The sequence below is a fragment of the Melopsittacus undulatus genome, chromosome 6, assembly GCF_012275295.1.
Source record: "Melopsittacus undulatus isolate bMelUnd1 chromosome 6, bMelUnd1.mat.Z, whole genome shotgun sequence".
Lineage (NCBI taxonomy): Eukaryota > Metazoa > Chordata > Aves > Psittaciformes > Psittaculidae > Melopsittacus > Melopsittacus undulatus.
In genome coordinates this window covers 66,104,219-66,126,070 of record NC_047532.1, presented here as the reverse complement: position 1 = coordinate 66,126,070, position 21,852 = coordinate 66,104,219, and the positions used below count along the sequence as shown (strand labels likewise).

Genomic DNA, 21,852 nt, shown 5'->3' with positions numbered 1-21,852 from the left:
CATACATCTCCCAACACTCTTCTCTCAAGCAATCCTTATGGGGAACTCTTATTCTTCTGCATCCTAAGATTCAATAGACCAGGGCTCTCAAACAGCATGCTTAAATACTACTGAAGTATGGCACAGTGTAAAACCAAAGGCATAAACTGAATTTGGCATAAACTGCCAGTAATAACTAAATACTTCAGTGAGCAATGCTAAGACAGAGATTACACAAATTACCTAGATTCAGCTAAGCCTTACACTGCAGTCTGTTCCAACAAAATCATGTGTCCCAGAAACACTTCTTGTCAAACCCTGAACATTTCTGATACTGCACTGTTTTATTAAGCTGAACATTCATGAAATTATTCAGTTCGTGGTAGAGGAAATATAATGGTCATACATCTGAATGCAGGGAATTACTCCTTTATAGAGGCTGCAATGTAACAGAAAACTTATTTTGTCCCTTAAATGGAAGCCATGCAAGATATAGTAGCCAGAAGGGTACTCTACTAAATATGATTTCCAAGTAACTGCCAGAAGAAAATAAAGAATTTTCTTGTTTCTTCAAATTGTTGGTCGAAATCCTGCAAGTGCTGTTTTCATTTTGCTTGTCTCAAGATAAGAGAGCACTAAAGCATGTAAAACATGAAGTGTAAAAGCATAGTTCCAGTATAACCCTTCAAATTATGGCTTAATCTGCAATTAACATGTAGAGTTTTCCTTAGGCTCTAAACAGGTACAAGGGCTATAACCAAACAAAAGAACATTTTCTTATAATGCTAAAAAACCCACTCAATTTACCTGAGCTCCTATTGCACTTGTTAGCTTGAAGATATACAAAACTATATCCAAGAAAGGCTGTAAGAGAAGCAGAGGAAAAAAGGCATTAGAACACCAACATAAACAAAACCTGCCCAGAAACCACCAACCACCCCAATAACAGTTATAGCTCTGCATTAGAAGCACAATACTGTTTAACTTATACAAACTAAATCTATTAAAACAAAAAGAATCCCAGCCCCATGACATGCTCCTGAAAACATTCACTCAAGAACTGAACATAAATGCATTGTATCTTCAGATAAAGTACATAAGAGTACTTCACTATCTGAGGTCTGTAATAACACCCTGCTCATGAAGCAAAGTTGAACTAGACCCTATGGTTACTTAACTGAAGTAATTGTGAGGAATACTGGGCAGAAGGATAATGTCATCTAGTTGCCTATGTACCTAACATAAGCAACATTCCAATTTGCAAGCATCCTATTCCATTCCCTCTCAAAGCTAGAGCAGTTGAACTACAGGTTTCACATGCAGAATTTCTGAACGCATCGACTTGTATTTTGCTTTATACTTCTGCCTAAATGAACAAAACAGCATCAAAAAAACCCCCAAACCTAGTTCAAAAATGTCAAGAGTATTCTACTTCACTACCTAAACCCCTAAAATTTACACTACAGAGTGAAAAGTTTATTCAACCACACCTCCCTATACAAAATATTCTTACGTAACTAAAAGACAGCCACTGATTTTCTTCTGAAGCCTAACTAGCTGAGAAAGTGTACTCATCATTGTTCAACTGGAAAACAACGTGCCAAGTTCTTTAAAAGGAAATTTAATACAAATTGCAAAAACCCACAGCTGTGCTTTAGCAGAGGTCATGGAAACCACAGAGTGTGAAATACTACAATATCATGAACAGGGTTTTCAGCACCATACTCCAAGCAATACACATACAAATGTAAGTAATTGTTTTGAGCTCTGACATCACGTCCTAAACATCCACAGTTATCCCTCAAAGTTCTATCTGGATAAACTTACCTTGCTCAGGTTTGAATACAAGTCCACTACACTGTTACAGAATTTTTCCACATCCTGTGTAAGGAGTTGATCTGGATTAGCTATTCTGTTGTCCAGATTTCCCATTTTGTAGTATGTATAAGATCTGAGATAAAACAAGGCAGGAAAAAAAAAATAACTTTTTTTGATCTGAAATAATTGGAACTCCCTGCTTCATGCAACCAAGATGGAAAGTAGTGCAAATATTACATGGCTGCACGGAGTAAAAATAAACTGTGCTTCTGCCTGACCAGATCCATACTAAATCCTGTAGAACTGTTTAGGGCCTGAAAACACCTTAGTTGAAACTCAGACTGCTCTATGCACTGCTGCTGCACTTACAGCTATAAAACTCTCACAAACTCTGCATCACTGCATGCAACAACCAAAATTCAGTGCAGAAGGTCATGAGCAGCTACTCAGTTTTATGCATTCAATTTAATCTGCAGGATTATTACCACTGTGTGAAAGCAACTTAAGTACTTTGGAAGCTGACCCACTAGTGGAAGCAGCAGGATTTCCCCACCCACCACCACCCCCAATTTAGACAACTTTGCTATCTTTCTGTCTGTGCTATCTACAACCTGGATAAGTCACTCATCCTTAACTGCAAGGTAGTTGCAACCAAAACCCTTTTCTAAACAGTATACCTGCCCTATAAAGCACCTTGTTACCTTCTTACTATGTATTTAAAATTACCTGGTTTGATGTTAATCAATTTAATATTTAAAACCTTTAGAGATTAACAAGGTGTTACTTACTTAAGATATTCCTCATAGAGGTATCTGGTAAGTCTTACTCGGAAGCAAAGTTTCAATTCATTTAGACCATACTTCAGGAAGCTATTCACTAAAGAGATCTAAAAATAAGAGACAGCATTTCAATATTTACCTAGCAAGATTTAATATACTTAGACAAGTCTGCAGCACAAATAGTGCAAACATTTTAGAACAGATGAATTTTCCCCTTGAAGTCAGTAATACTATTAACACACTGAAGACCAATCATGTAGCATGTGCAGGACCTCTGATTAGGTTTCAGTCTACGTTACTGAAAATTAAAGTATATCTTGAGCTCTTCTGATAAGTTCTAGAAAAGAGACACCATTTGACAACCACTACTTTACATTTATCAATTTGCTTCTAAATCTATTGTAAAGCAGGTACAATATCTATTAAGCAGTAACAAGTACATCTGCTGCTGGTCAGAGATGTTGACAAGCTGAAAAGAAGTTAAAGGGAGAAGGAAAAACATAACAAACCTTGGAAAAAGCTGTAAGAGATCTAAAAACTAGAAAGAAAACTTCATCTTCAGTGGTGTCAAAAGAATCTCAAACCTACAATGCTGAAGCATCATCTAAGCCATAAGACATTACGCAGGCCTGAAGGTGGCATGTTAAGCTATCAGCCAAAATTACTATCAACAAAAATAACCTAAAACCCTAAATATATCTGAGAGAAAGATAGCTGCAACCAATAACAAAACATGCTGATGAGGTCCCCCCCACTGAGGCCAAAAATTTAAATACAGACCTGCACATAAAATAGCTAATTTCTACAGGTATTAGGCCACTTATTTGAAAGCTTATCCTCAAATTCTTGATTTGCATTTAAAATATGTTCTGCTTAAGGGCTGGCACAAGAAAAGCACTTACAGCAGGCATTGCAGCGATGAAGTTGAACAAGTATTTCTTGAAATCTTTTCTGCTGCGCCCAATGATAGCACTGAAAACAACCATCAGCTAAGAGTTAGTCACAGAAGAGACAAGAAAGTATAAACTATAGCATGTCTTAAGTGGATAAATTCTCAGTGGACCACACGAAGAAAACAAAAATTATTGTGAAAATCTGTAGTATCAGCTGTAGGATTAAATACAACAGACTTCTGCACATGGTACGTGACAGACTAAGCAGCTATCTTCTACTCCTCCAATAATTGTCTGCATTAAAGGCTCATAAATTCATGGGCATAGAATACCAGTTCCTTCCCTTCTTTGCTTTCATGGATTCTCATCAGAGAAACAAAGCAGTCCTTCAATTCCACTGATAATCTCTCCTGAAATAGAGTAACATTTTGAGTTCACATTTCAAGACAGATTCTGACTTGCTTCAATCAGCAACAAGAGAATCAAGAAAAATCAGAAGCATAGAAAATACTTTCTAAACCAGTAAGACTGGAAACATTGTGTTTATCAATCTAAAGAACAAGCAGCTCAGTAGGAAGAAGTAACAGTCCTAATATCCAAGCAACATGTCTGAGTCTATAACACAGAACCACTGTGCCACTATCCTAAAGTGCCTTCTTGGCCATTCAGATAACTATTTAGTCTTTAAGTGTACAAAATGTGACCAAAAGAACTGAAAATCATTTAATAGGAAAATTTTGGTTAAACAAATAGTAAAATTTTATCCAACAGCAGAAAAACAGTTGACTAAATGTATTTCTTTAAAAAAAAAAGAAAACCAACAAGTTTATAGTTACCTTTCAATGACCGTTCCATTTTGAATCATCCAGATATCACAATAGGTGCGGACTACCAGCATCACAGCAATAAGCAGTAAATAACCTGTCTAGTACAAAAAATAGAAGTGTAACACTTAAACAAGGGATAATATTCACCACTTTTTCCTACTAAGAGGCCTAACCATATCTAGCAGAAAAGTATTACCTTGCTGCTCCCACCTAATGTAGTATTTGCTGACTTTGCAGAAAACACATTACTATATACTATACAGTATATTTGATAAAATGCTGATTACATTTTTACGGAGAAGGTTTGTCTTTTAAAAAGCTGCATTTGGTTGATACATACATTGGACACATCCTATAAGTATTGCAGGGACAAAGAAGCTACTGCTATTTTGAGACACCTTTCTGCCATAAGCATAGCAGGTTGCAAGGGATCCCTGAAGGTCACCCTACTTCAATTCCCCACTGAAACAGGGCCACTAGTAACCAGTTATCACTCAGACCTTGCACCACTGATGAAAAACTTTGAAGTCCACAGTCTTCCAGTTTTCCATCCATCTCGTTCTCTACTCACCCAGCCAATTTGGTTTGGCTATCAGGGCAGTAGGTGAGACCTTAGTCTCAAAGCCTTACTGAAATAAAAAATCAAAGCATTTAACATCCTCTGTTCTGCCCTTATGAGCATGGCCAGTCATCTCATCACTGAAAGCAATCAGGTTAGTAAGGCTGTTCACAATCACCTTTTAGTCCTTCATGTGGCCGGAGTTAGCTTCCAAGAGGATTTGATCACAGCATGACCAAGCATACTTTGAGGCTGACCAGCCTGCAGCTTCCAGTACACTTGTTTTCAAAGACGGAAGTGATGTTTGTTTTTTTGGGGGGATTATCAATAACCTCTCCTGAAGGCCATGACCTTTTGATCCTGATTGAGGCCAGCTCTGTCAGCACTCTCAGAAGCATTAGAGAACATTGCCATCCATGCTTCTACCTTATGCATATTTCCTGTTTGCAAACAGGCTGTCAAAGATCCCTTTTCATCCAGGCTAACCAGCTGCCATGCTTGCTCTACATTGCATACACTAGAATTCACTGCTTTTGTGCCTGATGTACACTGAAGTTCTAATATATTGCAATTCATCACTTAAGTTCTGAGCTCAACTAATACTCCTTTCAAAAAGGCATTCTAGAAAGCATGAGAAAGATGCCAAAGCAAATTATTTTACCTTGCTAAAATTTAGTCTGCATATCTTTCCCGAAATGATGCTGATAGATTTTTGGAAAAAGTCACTTTCTAATAAGGGCTGGCCTAGATGTAAGTTAAAAAAAACAAAATCTGGATGAACAGCATGCTATTTAAAGATAGGAAGCATTTGCACAGAGAAGTGTACTGCCTTGCACGGAACCAAGCAAAGCTCTGATGCCCTTTTAAAAGATATGCAGACAGCACTTACTAGCTCACTGTAAATGGCTTATCTTGTAATGGAAAACAGAATGCAACTTTGTACTGATCTAACAACTGAACTGTAGATTTCTATATTAATAAGTTGCTACTTTAAAACATTTAGTATCATTTTATTCAAGTAATGTATACGCTTTTGTTTAAATTCTGACCTAACTACAAAAAAAAACGTGACTCCAAAAATGCCCATTTGTATTTGTTACTGCAGGCAATGCTTACCTCTTTACAAAGAGTTCGAGGGACCATTATTTTCAGGATTCGACATATTCTTGTAATAAACACTCTGTCCACCACTGCTCGCTCCTTCTTTCCCTCTTTCTGCTGCACATCAAACAAGCAAAACAAGAAAAGTGAGGTTTTTCTGTAAGGTATTATTTAAATGTGATTGTGATATTTTCCCCATCCAAGCTATTTATAGCTATGTTCCTTCTGCAGCGTTTGCAGCATTTCCCTCCAATTAAAGACTTGCTCACAAAAGTTGAATGAAATACAAGAATCAGGGGCATATGCCCTCAGAGCTAAAAGAATACTAAGTAAGTGATTTAGCCTATCAAAACAAATTGCAGTAAGTTGCTGTCACAATACTAAAGAATATATTTCAAATCTACACTAAAAGGGATAAACAAACAATGCAGACCACAACATTAAAACATTCAATTACAACTTTTAATGCCATCTGCAATCTCCTAACATTGCTTGTCTCTAGAAGATGCCATCAGCCAAAGACGCCTTCCATCATTTGTCCAGACCATCACTGGTTTAAATCTCTTGACTGTACAGCCCAAACTTGCTTCAAGTGAAACCAGAATGTGGTATTCCTTTACTTCTAAAAACCAATGCAACATCCTTCTAGTGATCTAAATCTATACACTTAAAAACCCTCAGGTAGCCAAACAGCTTTGATTTAGGTCAGATGCATTTGTTTACTCTATATAACCCTATCTTCTACCTTGACTAACCTCAAGATGTTTTTTAACAAGTCCATGTATCTTTTCTTTCTTTCCTTTGTTTTCAGTTTTCCCCTTCACAGTTGGGACATAAGAATTCAGTCCTGAAAGCAGACTAAAAGGGTACACATGTGTACTTAAAACAAGTCCTGTCTAATCAACCTAATCCTGCTATCTTTGCTAACCAAGACTCATGTGAAGTATAAATTATCCATGCCTATAGCAATTCTACAACATACTCAAGACAGGAAACCTGAAAGGAAAAACTAGGGAGACAGGATAGGGAAGACAAAGAAAGTAGCCCGTGATTCAGCATTAATCAACTCAGACAATCCTATCAAGCACTCTATTTTTATTCCCAAGGGTGACTACACCACAGAAACATGCACAAAGAGCTCAGCTTAATCTCTTCCCTTGCTGTTTACATATGCTATGCGATGGGCAAAAAGTGGAAAGCTCTGAGCTCTAGCGAACACAGATTTACTCTGAATGTGAATAAGCCTACAACTACTTTTCATGGGATTAAGACAACTCCAGTCCTGCCCTTATAAAATAATCATGTGTATGCCAACTGTAGATAAAAATTCCAGCTGGACAGGATATTATACAGTAGATAAAATTATTTTCATTAAAAAATATTTATCCAAAACCTCAAGCAATCCCAACAACTAAAGATTACCTTCCAGGCCTAATGAAGCATGACCCTACAGGTTACTGCTTTAGTGTAACAGAACAGACAAACACAATGGCTGTCCCAAAGGCTTTTCCTTAGACTGTTAATTCCTCATTCATAATACTTATATCCAAGGTGGGTAGGAACAAGAGAAAGTTGCTTAAGATTTCTACAAATAGGTATATAGCTATGCAAAATACAAGTGTTTATGGCATATAGTGCAGTCAAGGTCTGGCTAAAAGTGAACATGATGCTTGCATACACCTTTAGCCAGTGCAAGGCTTAAGTTAACAGCTAAGATGGAAGTATGTGGAATAGTTATTTATTCATGTCATCATATGACCAAATATCTTAACTCATGGGCTCTGCCCTTTGGACTGACTGTTGTATTTTATTTGAACATGGAACAAAAACCTTGACTTAAAGGGCTGTAATATAACCTTTCCAAATAAATTGTCACACAAAAGACCAGGGAAATGCCAAACCTCCTACCAGAAGTTTGTAGTACTTTTCCAAAATTATCCGACTCTACATCTTGTTCCATACTTTCTTTTAAGGAAAAGGCAAATATGAGTCATAGCAAACCTACAGACAGCATGCATACAGCCAAACTTACATTAGTCTTTAAATAATAATAAGGCACAAAGATGAAAAAGCACATGGTACACATCAAGTGCATATCATTATGCAATCAAACTTCAACTACATGTGGTTGACCTGATTCTTCCACTTGTTTAACCAATGCAAGAAGTCTTAAAGTATCATTCAAACCACATTCGCACCATAGCCATAATTCTGTCCAAAATAAAGCTACAATTATGACTTAAAAGTTAAAAAGAAAAAAAAAAAATCAGTATTGTTAAAAATATATTACATGAAGAAATAATTTACCTCATTATTCTGCAATGCTTGTTTTCCGCTTCTTTTACTGCATAGGAAAAAACAAAGTATTTTACTTGTCATCAACACACTTGTCTTTGTTAATCTCTACATAGAAGAGACAAAAAGGAGAGTTTGGGATTTTACCCCTATCAATCTCTTTCAAAGCAGTCCAGCATCTTCACAGCAGAGCTACCTTTTATGTCAAACTCATGTGCTGGTTTTATACAATTTAAATGAAACCCAACTTCTTAGAGCATTAAGTTTCACATATGGTAAATGCACCTTGCTCTCTGACCTCCAAGTTTTGCTTTACCTTGGCTTATGTATCATGAACTTCTTGTGGTTTTATGTTTCTCACATACACGTTGCAAGCATGGCTACATGGTTCCACTAACCACAAATGAAAAATAATGAATGCAGATTCAGCAATCCGAGCAACCCAACTTTGATGTTTTGCACTATCTCCTTAAGCCAGACAGATCTGTTTTGCATTATATTTGACTTCCAAATAACATTTTACTATATATAAAGATTATACATAGTAAAATATGCTGCCGGGAAGGGGGGGGAAATAAAGTCAGATCCTATAAAACCAAGTTCATGCAATGGTGTGCATTGGAAGGGGAGCTAGTTTTCATTCTGTCTTTTCCTTCCCCAGCATTTTACAGAACAGGTAGAAGAAAAATATCTACTGCTAAACAAATATTTCAAAGTACAATGCTATTCTTTTGTCCTCTCCTTTTAAGAAAGGCAAGCTGACATATGAGACATTTTAGTTTGTCTTCCTTTCCGACCATTCAAGCATCAGGCAAGCACATGAAGCTGTAGGGAGAGCTTATGCATTTATGTAGTTTAAAAGTGACAGCTAACCACATTAAATTGTAACCTTCCATTTCTCAATCATCATAATATAACACTGAGAGCAGGCTGCCTTCAGCCTACAATGTTCATATGCTTTCAAGACAGCACCTAGGAAATTACAGGGAAGCAGAAACCATGTGAGACACTGCTCCTTCCACCTTCAACATCAAAACAGCAGCAGACTGCCACCCAACCAGTTATCCTGCAACTTTATTGGCAGCATCATTTCACACTTGTACCTTAAGCCTGAGCAAAGAAAATATCTAGGATGAAACCATGCCTATTTTAATTTATGATGATTAGAAAGATCTGTAACTGTCACTGACCAGTGAAGAGAAATAACTTATAATGGAAGAAACAGCAAGGTATCAGAAGAATATGAGAAAAGAAGGGAAGGAGGAGACCATGAAAGTGAGAAGGGAGAGATGCCAGTTTAGCAAGAAGTTAATTACAGGTAATGACGAGAGGGAAACCTGAGAGAAGATAAAAATCTTGTAAGACTACTTGTGTGAAAAACAAGACAAAGACCATGAAGGGCAGCAGAGTGCAGACTGGGGAGAAATGCTTTAATAGAAGCTCAGAAGAGATAAAACACTTAATCAGGCAATGATGGAAGTATGTCTGCAGAAGTGGAAACAGTGTGCAAAGTCTAAGAAACAATGCAGTTAGAGACTACATCCTGGCCATGCAGGAGCAATGTATTGCTGGCACAAGAAACTTCTCAATACACATGTTGTAATTTTTCAAAGTATAAAAACCTGGCATATTTTGGAAGTGTCCTTGAGTATGGATCTGTCCAATGACACCTGTTTTGGACTAGGAGAAAAGGAGTCTTCTTAAGTGTTAAGTTGCTATCAAGCTATGGGGGTACTTCCCATTGCGATTTATAACTTGCTATAATGCAGAATCAAAGTATGCTGCTCTTCCAGATATGCTGCAACAATTCCTGGCTTTGCTGCTTCAAGGCCTGCCAATGTTTGAAGTTACAAGATCTGTAATAAATAACCATTTCAGCTCTGAAAGGATTAGAAGTGATTACACTCAAATAGTAATATAGTAAGAAGACGAGGCCCAAAATTACTCTGGCAGCCGAATACCCTTGATGTATTTGTTGATAATTTTTTTCCTGCAGTAGGCCTAATTGAGATAAATTCAGCAGCTGGAACTACTGAGCCAAAACTGATTATCCATTAAAGGACTGTTCAGAAATACTGATATTATACTTAATTGTGAACTCCACTCAATTAGAGTTTATAAAGGTTTAAAGTATTTGTAAAATCAAAATCTAATGAAAAAGAGCTTTAAGTGTTTTGCTCTATTTTTCTAAAATAAATAATTAAATAAATTAATAAATCAAAACAAGACTATAGTTCAATAAGAAAGGAGACACTGCTATATATGAAGTCTGGATTATCTAGAGGCAGAGAAACCAATGTAGCTACATAGCTCCAAACACATTGTTCTTGCTATTAAAAATAAATAGATCTATTTTTATTTTAACAAGTAAAACCATTTTACTTGGAACAAAAGACTGTGCCACAGTTCTGCTAGGAGTAAAACTTCCACAGAACTTTTCCTTCCCAAGAGCCTCATTTTTTTTTTCAGTCCAATACCTGTTGGCACTACTCCAGACTCCATTATACTCTCACAGACTTACCTTTGTGAGAATTGTGGTTGCATTTGCATTGAATTTAAAGCCTAAATAACACCCTCAATTAGTCAGCAAGAATACATCAAGACTATCTAGTTACAGCAGAGAACTCTCACTTTGCAATAAATTCAAGCTCCCTATTAGAGACCTCTCATTTGCTTAATGCTGGAGCATCACAAGCCTTATTATGAAGCTGAAGGCAACTGCTACATGCTATCCAAATTCTCTATTGCAAGTAATTCCTCTGGTATAGGTGCCCTCGTTGAGCAGCACAACATAAGGACTATTTGGAATAGAAACATAAAGCTGCCTTTTTCTGCAGTGTCAACTTTAGAGATTACCCTATGCACACATATCGCTTTCCACTCTGGGTTGAACTGTGCTTTTTTTATGACAGGAATGCCCTGAAGCTCGCATGCTACTAATGTTTGACATAGTGCTGTGGTAGAACAACAGGTATGATGCAGCTCAAGTTAGTGTAATTCATCACATGCTTATTCTATCAAGATTATTACAATTCAGGCAGCTATTATGAAACTGCAGAAAAGCTCTTCTTTTGATCTTTACTGTAGTTACTTCATCACAAGTTACTCATTATGAAAGCCCTCCCTGAGTGTATGTATTGAGACTGAAGCTGGTCTGGCTGGGGCAATGAAAGATCTCAAGGTAAAAACAACTTCTGACACTGAATGGGAGCAGCAGTGATGCAGAACATGCCCCGTATGGAACCCATCTATATTGTTCTCTACCTTGAAGTCAGAACTGTGCAGTGACTGTTCACCATTCATTTCTCCCCTTCTATATTGGAAAGTCCTGAGATACTTTCCTTGCCCTTCCTTGCGTTTGGATTCCTTTTTTACTTCCAGCCATCAGTTTCCCATGGGCATTAGATTTTAGCAAAAATAATTCAATAATTACAGTTACTAAGAGAATATATGACCTTGCTTTAGGTGATCAAAATAAGGTATGGTGACAAAATAATACAAGAACAAGCATGGCAAGAGAAAAAACATGGCATACATCATGAAGCCATCTAATTCAGGAAAATAATTTATGACATTTTTGAACATATGAATGCCTAAGTGCAGCTTGAAAATTGTGATTTTAAACTGAATCACTGTCCTGGTTTCAGCTGGGATAGAGTTAATTCTCCTCTTAGTACCTGGTGTAGTGCTGTGGTTTGGCTTTAGTCTAAAAACAATGCTGATAACACATTGATGTTTCCATTGTTGCTCAGTGATGCTTACCCAGATCAAGGACTTTTCAGTCTCACGCTCTGCCAGTGAGGAGAGGCACAAGAAGCTGTGAGGAAGCAGAGACAGGACACCTGACCCAAACTAGCCAAAGGGTATTCCATACCACAGCATGTTATACCCAATATAGAAACTGGGGGGAGTCACCCAGAAGGGGCCAATTGCTGCTGGGTTTGGGCTGGGTATCAAGCAGCAGGTGGTGAGAGAATGTGTTGTACACCACCTGTTTACTCTTTCCTCTATTCCCTATTATCATATTTTACTTTTATTTCAATTATTAAAATTGTTCTTACCTATACCATGATTTTTTACTTCCCTGCCCCTCAATTTGAAATACAATAACCACAACAGTTTACATTTGGAAAGAATGTTTTGAAAGCATGAGTCAAGCATAAACTAATACAGTAACAGTTGCCCAGAACTACACAAAACCTTTTATATTGAGCTGCTCTATTAATCTGAAATAATAAACCCCATAGAAATAGAAAAGCCAGCTTTCTTCCAAGCTCTTATTGTACCAACAGAATCCTAAGTTGTGTAGCAGAATCATTTAACTTACTATAACTCATCTCCAACACCTGCTTGCTTTCAGTTTTCCACATGGAACATGCTAGACTGAAACCAAGTTTACTGGCAGGGAATTAGGAAAAATGCCCTGCCAACACAGTAATGAAATAACAGAAATCACCAAAGTAGATGATGTGCAGACTAGCTTTCGAGCTTCCTTCATGCCCTCACAGCCACGGAAGGGTGCTGATGACAAGGTTATTTAAAAGGGTTACCCAGAGAATATGCGGATAAGAAAAATTATGGTACTGAAATACTTCTAACACTGAGTGAAATCTATTGGTTTAAATAGGAATAGTTCTAGGTAAGGACAAGAACATAGAATATTCCAGGATGAAACAACACTTAAAAGTGTTCCTGCATAGTTTCTTTACAATTTTCTATGGAAGCATTAGAAATCTTAATCATATAAACCTCTCTGACTCTATTCAGCAGGTACAACTTCTACACTAGTCAAGTCTTTCTCCAAACTCCCACAGTCTCAGGCTTAAGTTTTAAAGCAGTCAGTAAGTCAAATTCTACTTTCAAATACAGAACTTCATCCATAGGTCACCATGGTTAATGCTGCAACTCTTCTGCAGCAATGCAGATCACAAACCCAAGAACAGATCATGTAGAATGAGACACAAAATACGCTCGATTCCAATGATCTGTCTATGGAATAAGCTTCCAGAATACATAGACTAAGTAATTCTATAAAAGTCTGCCTTTGTACTGAGAAGGAGGAGAGAAGGAACTTCTATAAAGACTTAGAATAATAACAGTAATAATAGTAGTAATAATAATAATAATAATAATTTAAGGACCTGCAACTTTTATCTGCTTCACATGACCATCTATGGTAAATAAAGATCAGAGTGAGTTTAGTCTGCATCAATTTTCATGATGTTTCTTCTGATTGCTACCTTCATGCTAAACAAATCAAAGCATTCTTTCAAATTTATTCTCTATGCTCATGGTGTTTAAGGTCAGATCCAAACAAATGCTTCTAATGCAAACTAATGTAATGTCTTATACATTCCTTATCAAGGTTACCATTTATGATAGGGAGTCCCAAGATTAGTTTCGGACCACCAATACAAAAAAAAAAAGGTGCAGAGGGCTATGGTGATAGTCAGGAGGGTGGAGCATTAGCCCAGTAAGGGGAAGCTGAGGGAAGAACGTTTGATCATCCTAGAGAAAAGCAGCATTGCGAGAACCTAATAGAAGTTTTCCATTACCTAAGATGCCACTGAGACAGCACTGGACTCTTTATATGGGCACACAACAGAGGAGAGACAACAGATTTGAACTGAATCAGGGAGGTTCTAATTGGATCCGAGTATTAAAAACAAACAAAAAAGAAAAAACAAGACAAAAATTTGATAATCCCATGCAATTTCAGTCTCCAAATAAGTGCTGGTCACAGCATTCCATCTTTGGGTCTAACTCTATTTCTGTACCAGTGAAGCTATTCTCTCTAAAGAAGCATGTAACAGTGGTCGCTACTCATTCTCAACACTGCTGAAGAAGAAAGTGATTTGAGAAACTGGGAAGTCTTCAAGAGGCCATTGAGGCTAGTTCCTAAAGGTCTCAGGAATATTAGTGCTGTGGTGCTTACTAGCAAACAGGAAGAAGTTAAAAGGGCAGCTACCTTTGGTAATACCTGCCTTCTTCCAGAACAAAGTTCAGCAGAAGCAATCTACACCCAACTAAGAATAACAAAATCGCAGAGAAGACTTCCTCTTGCAGATAAACAAGCCTTCCAGTTTAATGACAGGTGAAAAGAAAACACGGGGTTGAAAAACCTTATGTTGTGCTTGACTGCAAAAACAGCTACATGTTTCAGGTCATGCTACCTTCCTTCTGTAGAGGAGGATGACTAGCTTCTGCTCATCATAGTGCAAAAGAAAAATATCTGGTTTAGGGTTAAGTGGAGCTTTTCGAAGAGCTGTTACCTCTAAGCAACCTTTGTATTTTGCAAACCTTACATTCTAGAATGGTACTGGGCAATTTTTATAGCTTAAAAAAACCCCTAACAATACACAATCAAAAAAAACCACTAAAGGTGAACAATTTTGTAGTAGCCCACAGTTATTTGTGCAGTTTTCAGGTTAGCATTGCAGTCAAGGTACTACTGGGACACTGTAAAAACAGAACACAATTCAAATTACTAAAGACTGAATGCAACAGCGTACCTTGGTTACCATGTGAAAAAATAACAGCTACAAGAAAAGTACAGTGCCACTCACAGCACACTCACTGGTAGACACAGCTTCATACTGCATACCCCACACAAAGTAACAGAGCAACTTTACAGTTATTTTAGGTCATGGGCAGCAACCTTACTCAGAAGCCTGGGCACAGTCCAAAAGCATGCCCATTTACACAGTGCACTCTGAGCACACATAGATACCAAGAGCACTATTTTCTTGGCTCTAGGTTGGTGGCTAGTTGCAACATGAGCAAAAATAATGTGAGGGGAATGCATTCCGGACTCCAAGAAGGCCAGATATGTCACTGCAAGCAAGGGCCCTGAATTGCTCTGAAAGTTTCTGCAAACATTTGAGAAGGCAGCAAGAAAGCACAACTGTTGCAGAGGAAGTTTTAACTTCCAGTAGCAGTCTGCATCTCAATAAAGTAACATGTAAAGAAAAACCTTAGAGCTGTTAGTTTTTCCACACACTTGTGCTTTGGCCTCAGCTGTGGTTCTAGCTCTCCCTCAAGGGAGACAGTGGAAGACTTCAAGCTAGTTCCCTGCAAAGTGAAAAATAAAAGTTTCACACTGTTACATACACTTACACTAGAGCTTGGCTTAGACAGCAATAATTTTATGCAACTTAATAAGAAAGAAACCACTAATTAACTATCCAGGCCCCAAAAAAGGCAGTCTGAATGCTAAGAGCAGGGTTGAGTCATCTGGTATCTCCTGTCTCCATACCCTCCAGCTGGAAACAGGTTTTCTTGAGCCTCAGGCAGGCTTTTCTACAAGTTTAGATTTTAGATTCATTTACTAAGCAATCCTATGTGTATGTTTTGTCTTTTTGTTCTGTTTTATAATGCTAGTGCATATACAGAAAGCAGAAGGCTTAAGAGTCACATTCACATTCTGGAGTAACCTACTTTAATGTAGTTGGCATAGAGCTTCTTGGCTGGTTGGTTTTGTTTTAGTTTGACACCTGCCTGCTTTTCACAAAGCAGCCTGGGTTCCCCTTAAGGCTTTTACATACATGGAAGCAGTCTATTAACGTAGAGCAGTATCATTTCACCCTGCTTGTCACAGGAGACTCATATAAAATAGGTCCCTTTATGCAAAGTACACTAGTAAAGCTCACCCAAACATCTTCAGAACCTACAGAGATGAGGCAAACAAAAGATAACATCAGAAATGTAAAAAAAAACAGAACAAAAATGCATGACCTCCTTCAAGTTATAACAGCCACTTACTATATTTAAACTTGTGTTACATTTAAAAGCTTCTCCCAGTGTCTGAACATGTGTCCATCACTGCTGATTGTCCTTGTATCAATCACTGTCAAACAAGGTTCATGGGCAGGCCAGCTGACGATGTAAGCAGAACATCTACTTCTGCGCTGTCAGAAGAAAGACGATGAGAAGCCCAACAACAGCCAAGTGCATACCTCGTGTCATAGTTCATCTTAACTGTGCAAAACCTTATTTGATGTACCCTGTGTTAACAAAAGAAGCGTGACCAGCAGGTCAAAGGAGGTGATCCTGCCCCTCTACTCTGCTCTCATGAGACCTCACTTGTAGTATTGTGTGCAGTTCTGGTGTCCTCAACATAAAAAGGACATGGAACTGTTAGAACAAGTCCAGAGAAGGGCCATGAGGATGATCAGGGGACTGGAGCACCTCCTATATGAAGACAGGCTGAGAAAGTTGGAGCTGTTCAGCCTGGAGAAGAGAAGGCTGTGTGGAGACCTCAGAGCAGCCTTCCAGTATCTGAAGGGGGCCTACAGGGATGCTGGGGAGGGACTATTCATTAGGGACTGTAGTGATATGACAAGGGGTAATGGGTTGAAAAAAAATTAAATGTCCGTACCCTAGTATACTTTCAGATTCTAATGGACACAACCAGGTGATAGGAAAGGCCATAGTGTCCTGGAGCAGCTTCTAAAATCTTTCACTTCTAACCTGTTACAAATTCCTTCCCGTTAACTCCATTCTGTTAATTTCTTTTACCTAATCTTGCAATTCCAAACTCCCTAGCCTAATTACCTCCTATTATGCCTTCTTCCAGCATAAAGCTGTATGAATTAAATACCTTCTTTCTGAGAGCAATGCGAATTCTTTCTCCACTTGTGTAAGTACTTTATTTTAAACTACACAGATATTCAGGAACAATTCCCACTAGAGATATAACAGACAATATCCAGCTCCTTTATGTAACAACCCTTAAGGTTTTATTTCCAAACCAACCAAATTTTCAGCAAATATTCTGCTGCTTCTTGTTTGAGGCAGGATTAGGGAAAAGAAATAAACAGAATGGAGTGATTGTTTTTTTCCTGCATCACATACCCAGGATAATGGAGCTTCTCAAACAAGACAACTTCTTACAATTCTAAAAAATCCAAATACTACAACTGAAGTTGTAACTGCATTTTCATATAACTTTCCCCCTCCCAAGAAGAAAGGAAGCTTTTCCAAGGAAACAGACTTACAGAGAGAAGCAACTCAAACACAGAAACACTATTTTTCTTTCTGTGTTTTACTCCAAGGAAGTAACATGGAACACTATCACGTTGCTATAAGCAAACAATGCTGTGTCATTCCGTTTTGGAGGATTTTAGAAAACTGTGGTTAAAATATACTGTAAACTGCAAGTGATACCACCTCTCAGTATTGCAAAACTCAGCAGCAGTGTAACAGCTCTTGCAGAAGAACATCTGTGACTAACACAGCTAGCGCTAATTGAGTGATCTTTGCCCTACTAAGGCAGGTTAGCATAACATATACAGCTTAATTATTCATACATTACTACTTGATAGGAGTTGTACTGGACCTTGCCCCTATTGTCTAACAGCAGGAAAGTAGGAGAAAGTTGCCTCTTCTTTCCTTCCTGCTATCATTTCTAGAACTGATTATTCTATATAAAAAGAAAACGCACACAACATGAGAAGCCCAAGTGAGATAACTTTTGTTACATATTCAAATGCATTTGATTTGCTCAAAGAAGACTATGTCCTTTTAATTTATATGTTATTTCCTTGTCAACTTTGGCCAGCAGTGACACTGACCTATGGCTGCCATTCCAGCCAAACTTTAAAAGCATTCACCTTTGTCTTTAGAAGTAAAAAACTAAAATTTCACCTTCCAGAATTCAAGCAACTGAAATTCATCTCCCACTAACATGACACAACATTTTTAGGCTTTACATATCAAGCTTAACAAAGAAATTCGCATATATAAAAATAAACCACCACTATTCCTCACAGGCTTTACTCAGTCAAGCTCAAGCATCAGATATATTACCAATCCTCTTTCACACTGTCTAGATTGCCAAGTGAAATTTTTCTCGATAGGAATAAAAAAAAATAAATTTAGGATGGTTATACCGTCCTAGCTTCTCTTTCTTCCCAAAGAGACAGGGAGAAATTCAACACAGAAATAAGAGGGTACACTAAACCCTGGAGATTTTTACCCCTACTGCGCCAAGGTTTACCACTTGTTATTATATGTCAGCATCATATACCACAAGGATGCAGAATCCTTTCTGAAAGTATGCTATAATTGACATGAGCAACAATCCTTTAAGAAATTAATGAATGATACACAAATTAATGAGACTAAAGGAGGACATGGCAGTGGTAATAACTAGATGCTTTTGTCACGGCTGGTTATGTAGGCAATGTAGCTTTTGTACTGCCCAAACCTGACAGCCCTTGGCCAGGTGTGCCTCATAAGGAAACACAGAGAAAAGAATGAACACCAGTGGACAAACCCCATCCTCAAAAATAGAATTCTCATAGCAGTACAACTATTACTGAAACAACTGAATGCTGGATGCTAGATTTCAGAATCCATGACCACAATACAGTACCAGTAGTAATTAAGAGCTAAGCTGTGCAGAGACTAAAAGCATAAAGCAGCATATACGCATGAGTGGAACAATCAAGTTTGCAAGCATGCCACTTATTTTAGCAACTGCATTTCTGAGAATGCAAAATGGCTTTAGAGAGGAAGATTACAGAAGTAAAGAAGTACTAGAAAGACTGCACTACAGATAAAAGAGAAGGGGACAGATCATGTCAGGCTCTCACAACTCCAACTGCTAAACCACCTAGAATATAATTTATAAATCATCTCCACTTTCCAATTCTCACTAATCTTGTAATAGCATTTAGTCTACTTAATACATATGAACATCTTAGATTTTTACCAGTGTACCTAGTAAAATCAAAGGTTCATATGGGAAGCACACATTCCAAACAGTCTTCAGTATCAAGGCTAACACTCCCTTTCAGTATATTGACTCTCAAGCTAATAGATGTGTTGCCACTGTGAAGTCATGCAGATCAGCATCAGAAGATCTGCAAGCAAAACAGTTATGGGGACAACCAAGGATCCACATAATATTAATTTCAGGGATAGATGGATTACTCTGGACAAGTTCTAACCTGCTGCTGTCAACTGAATGCTACAGGTAGTGGGAATAAAGTGCAATGTGCCTGCATTTACATTTGAAGATGTGCTCTGATCTGAATCTAACCTAGTTCCAAGATCACTCCTCAAAAAAAGCAGAGCAAGGTAAATGTGGACAACTGGGAGAGTCACTTTAAAAGAATACGCTTGATCTGAATTAAAACGTAGATGCTCCCATGCAGAACATCTATACAGCTTAGCCTTTCTTTAAAACACCATTGTAACACCGTAAGCATGAATATCTTGCACTACAGTGTCAATAACTCCCCCAGCTCACCATTTTATGCCTTTCTATATAGCTTTTCTCTTTTTTTTTACATTACTAAATTAAGCCAGGATACCTGAAAAATATGATCCCTCCCTACAAGTCTGATAGAAGAGTAAGTCTCAGCAATGGTTTGGGATCTTGTGGTTTTGACTTTCATACAAACAATGCAAGGTAGCAAACACATAAATTGCCAGCAGCATATTAATTGCTGACATATGACAAGGTTACCTAACTTCACAAAGCTCTTAAAAAGACCATCATGTGTATGAAAGGAATTAGTTAAAATAAAACTAGATTGTTGCTTAATCGCAGGTATGTTATTACTTAATTCTGTTGAGTAAGTCCATTTCACTGTCAAGATCTAGCACCAGCACAAATTTGTAGCGACTACATGATAACTGTGCTACTGTAACATAGCAGGTCTTTAACATACGGTCAATAATCCACAGCCTAGAATATGCTAAAAATCACAGAAGTACTGAACCTCAGGTACACTTTTCATCTTACATACCTCATAGTACCCAAGTGTTTCACAGGAGATTAACAAATAGACACCCTAGCACACATACACCTGGAAGCTATCCTTATAAACAACATAACCATATACTACATATTCGAAACTGTTACCTGTGTACCTTACACGGCAGCACTACAAAAGCTGAAGCCCATGTGCAGATAAGGCATCCTAGGACATCCCTATTAGTCAAGTGTCTAACGTGTCCTTTTTGATCCAAGACCTTGGAAGAAGCTACGAAAGTTTGTAAATACTCAAATCCTGTGTCCAATTCTGGCCCCCTCACTCAAGAGAGACACTGAGGTGCTGGAGTGGGGCCAGAGAAGGGCAATGGAGCTGGTGCAGGGCCTGGAGCACAACTGTGATGGGAATGGCTGAGGGACCTGGGGGGTTCAGTCTGGAGAAGGCTCAGGGGGGACCTTATCGCTCCCTACAACTGCCTGACAGGAGGATGGAGCCAGGAGAGGGCTGGACTCTGCTCCCAAGGAACAAGGGATGGGACAAGAGGAAACGTCCTCAAGCTGCACCAGGGCAGGTTTGGATGGAGCTGAGGAACAATTCCTTCCCCAGAGGGTGCTCAGGCATTGGAACAGGCTGCCCAGGGCAGGGCTGCAGTCACCGTCCCTGCAAGTGTTCACACACCGTGGAGACGAGGCCTCAGTGCCATGGGTTAGTGGTGGCCTTGGCAGTGCTGGGGTAAGGGTTGGACTGGGTGAGCTTAAAGGGCTTTTCCAACCTGGGTCATTCTACGGTTCCATGACTGCGCCCCAGGCAAGGCGGGAAGGGGAACGCAGCCGCCTGACCCCTCTCCAGAGCCGACACCTCCCCAGCTGGACGGTGCCCGGAGGCCGGTGCATGCAGCAGCCGCGCCCGCGGGTGCCCCCTCTGCCAGGCCACAGCCCTCCCCGGCCTCAGCCCGGCAGCGCCGGCCCCGCGCCTGTCCCCGGCTCTCCTCCCGCTCCGCGGCCTCACCCGTGCTGCGCTGCCGCCCGCCGCTTGCCAAGCACCCCGAGGAGCGCGCAGGCGGCGGCGGCGGCCCCGGCGATGGCGGAGTGGCGCGCGGTGAGGTACTTGCTGTAGGCGGCCATGGCGCGACTGCAGCCCCAGAGAGCAGCCGAGCGGAGCCGAGCCCAGCCGCGCGGGCGCAGGGAATGCCGGGAGCGGGGCGGGGGCGGGGCCCGCCGGGGCCCGTCCGACCGCTCCCCCCCAGACGGGACGGATCGAGGGGAGCGTCGCCTGATGAGTGATGGCGAGGGTGGGTTGTGCAGCGGTAGTCAATGCTTCTTTCCCTGTGTCCCATGCCAGCGGGCGCGTCTCAAGGCCCGGGAGCGGGTGAAAGGAAAGGGGCCGGGCTTCTCAGTCTGTGCCTTCATTACCTCAGGCACCTCCGGCTTGGCGCCTCCTGCTCCGGTCACTCGCTTTCCGGGGGCGTACAGTCTGATACCCGAGTGTGACTTTTGAATGTCATATAAAAATGGAGACAACACGAAATAAACTGCTAACAGAGACTTTGATGTAAGTTTTGCCATGCTGTTTGCGGGTTTTGTTTGTTTGTTTGTTTGTTTTAGGGCCATGAAAGGAGTTGCTGAGATTGAGTTCCAGACAGGGGGTGGAATGAGTTGTCACTTGTCTAAAATGAGGAAAACAATTCCAATCAGGAGCAGATCCGCACCAGGTACAGCAGGAGATACCAGCCTGCCTCCTCCTATAAAACCAGTTACACTCGCAGAGCAGAGTTAATAACAGCCTGCCCAGCCAAGCTATACCAGCAAAAACACCCATGCCAGCATAACTTAACTGGCTCTTCCCCTGCGGTCATATTCCTCAGTAAGACATCTGATA

General features: G+C 39.5%; 1 protein-coding gene across 1 annotated transcript in view; it reads right to left on the bottom strand.

The window, feature by feature from the left end:
* The window catches only part of ABCD3 (ATP binding cassette subfamily D member 3), a 29,592-nt gene extending 8,449 nt beyond the window's left edge, over window positions 1–21,143 (bottom strand). The window contains exons 1-8 of the mRNA XM_034063653.1: window positions 20,983–21,143; window positions 8,264–8,300; window positions 5,972–6,073; window positions 4,306–4,394; window positions 3,479–3,548; window positions 2,586–2,683; window positions 1,807–1,930; window positions 787–843 (exon numbers count right to left, since the gene is read on the bottom strand). Of these exons, the coding sequence (XP_033919544.1) occupies window positions 787–843; window positions 1,807–1,930; window positions 2,586–2,683; window positions 3,479–3,548; window positions 4,306–4,394; window positions 5,972–6,073; window positions 8,264–8,300; window positions 20,983–21,098 (693 nt within the window). The 5' untranslated portion in view covers window positions 21,099–21,143. The remainder of the gene's footprint in view (window positions 1–786; window positions 844–1,806; window positions 1,931–2,585; window positions 2,684–3,478; window positions 3,549–4,305; window positions 4,395–5,971; window positions 6,074–8,263; window positions 8,301–20,982) is intronic.
* Window positions 21,144–21,852: the final 709 nt, after the last annotated feature.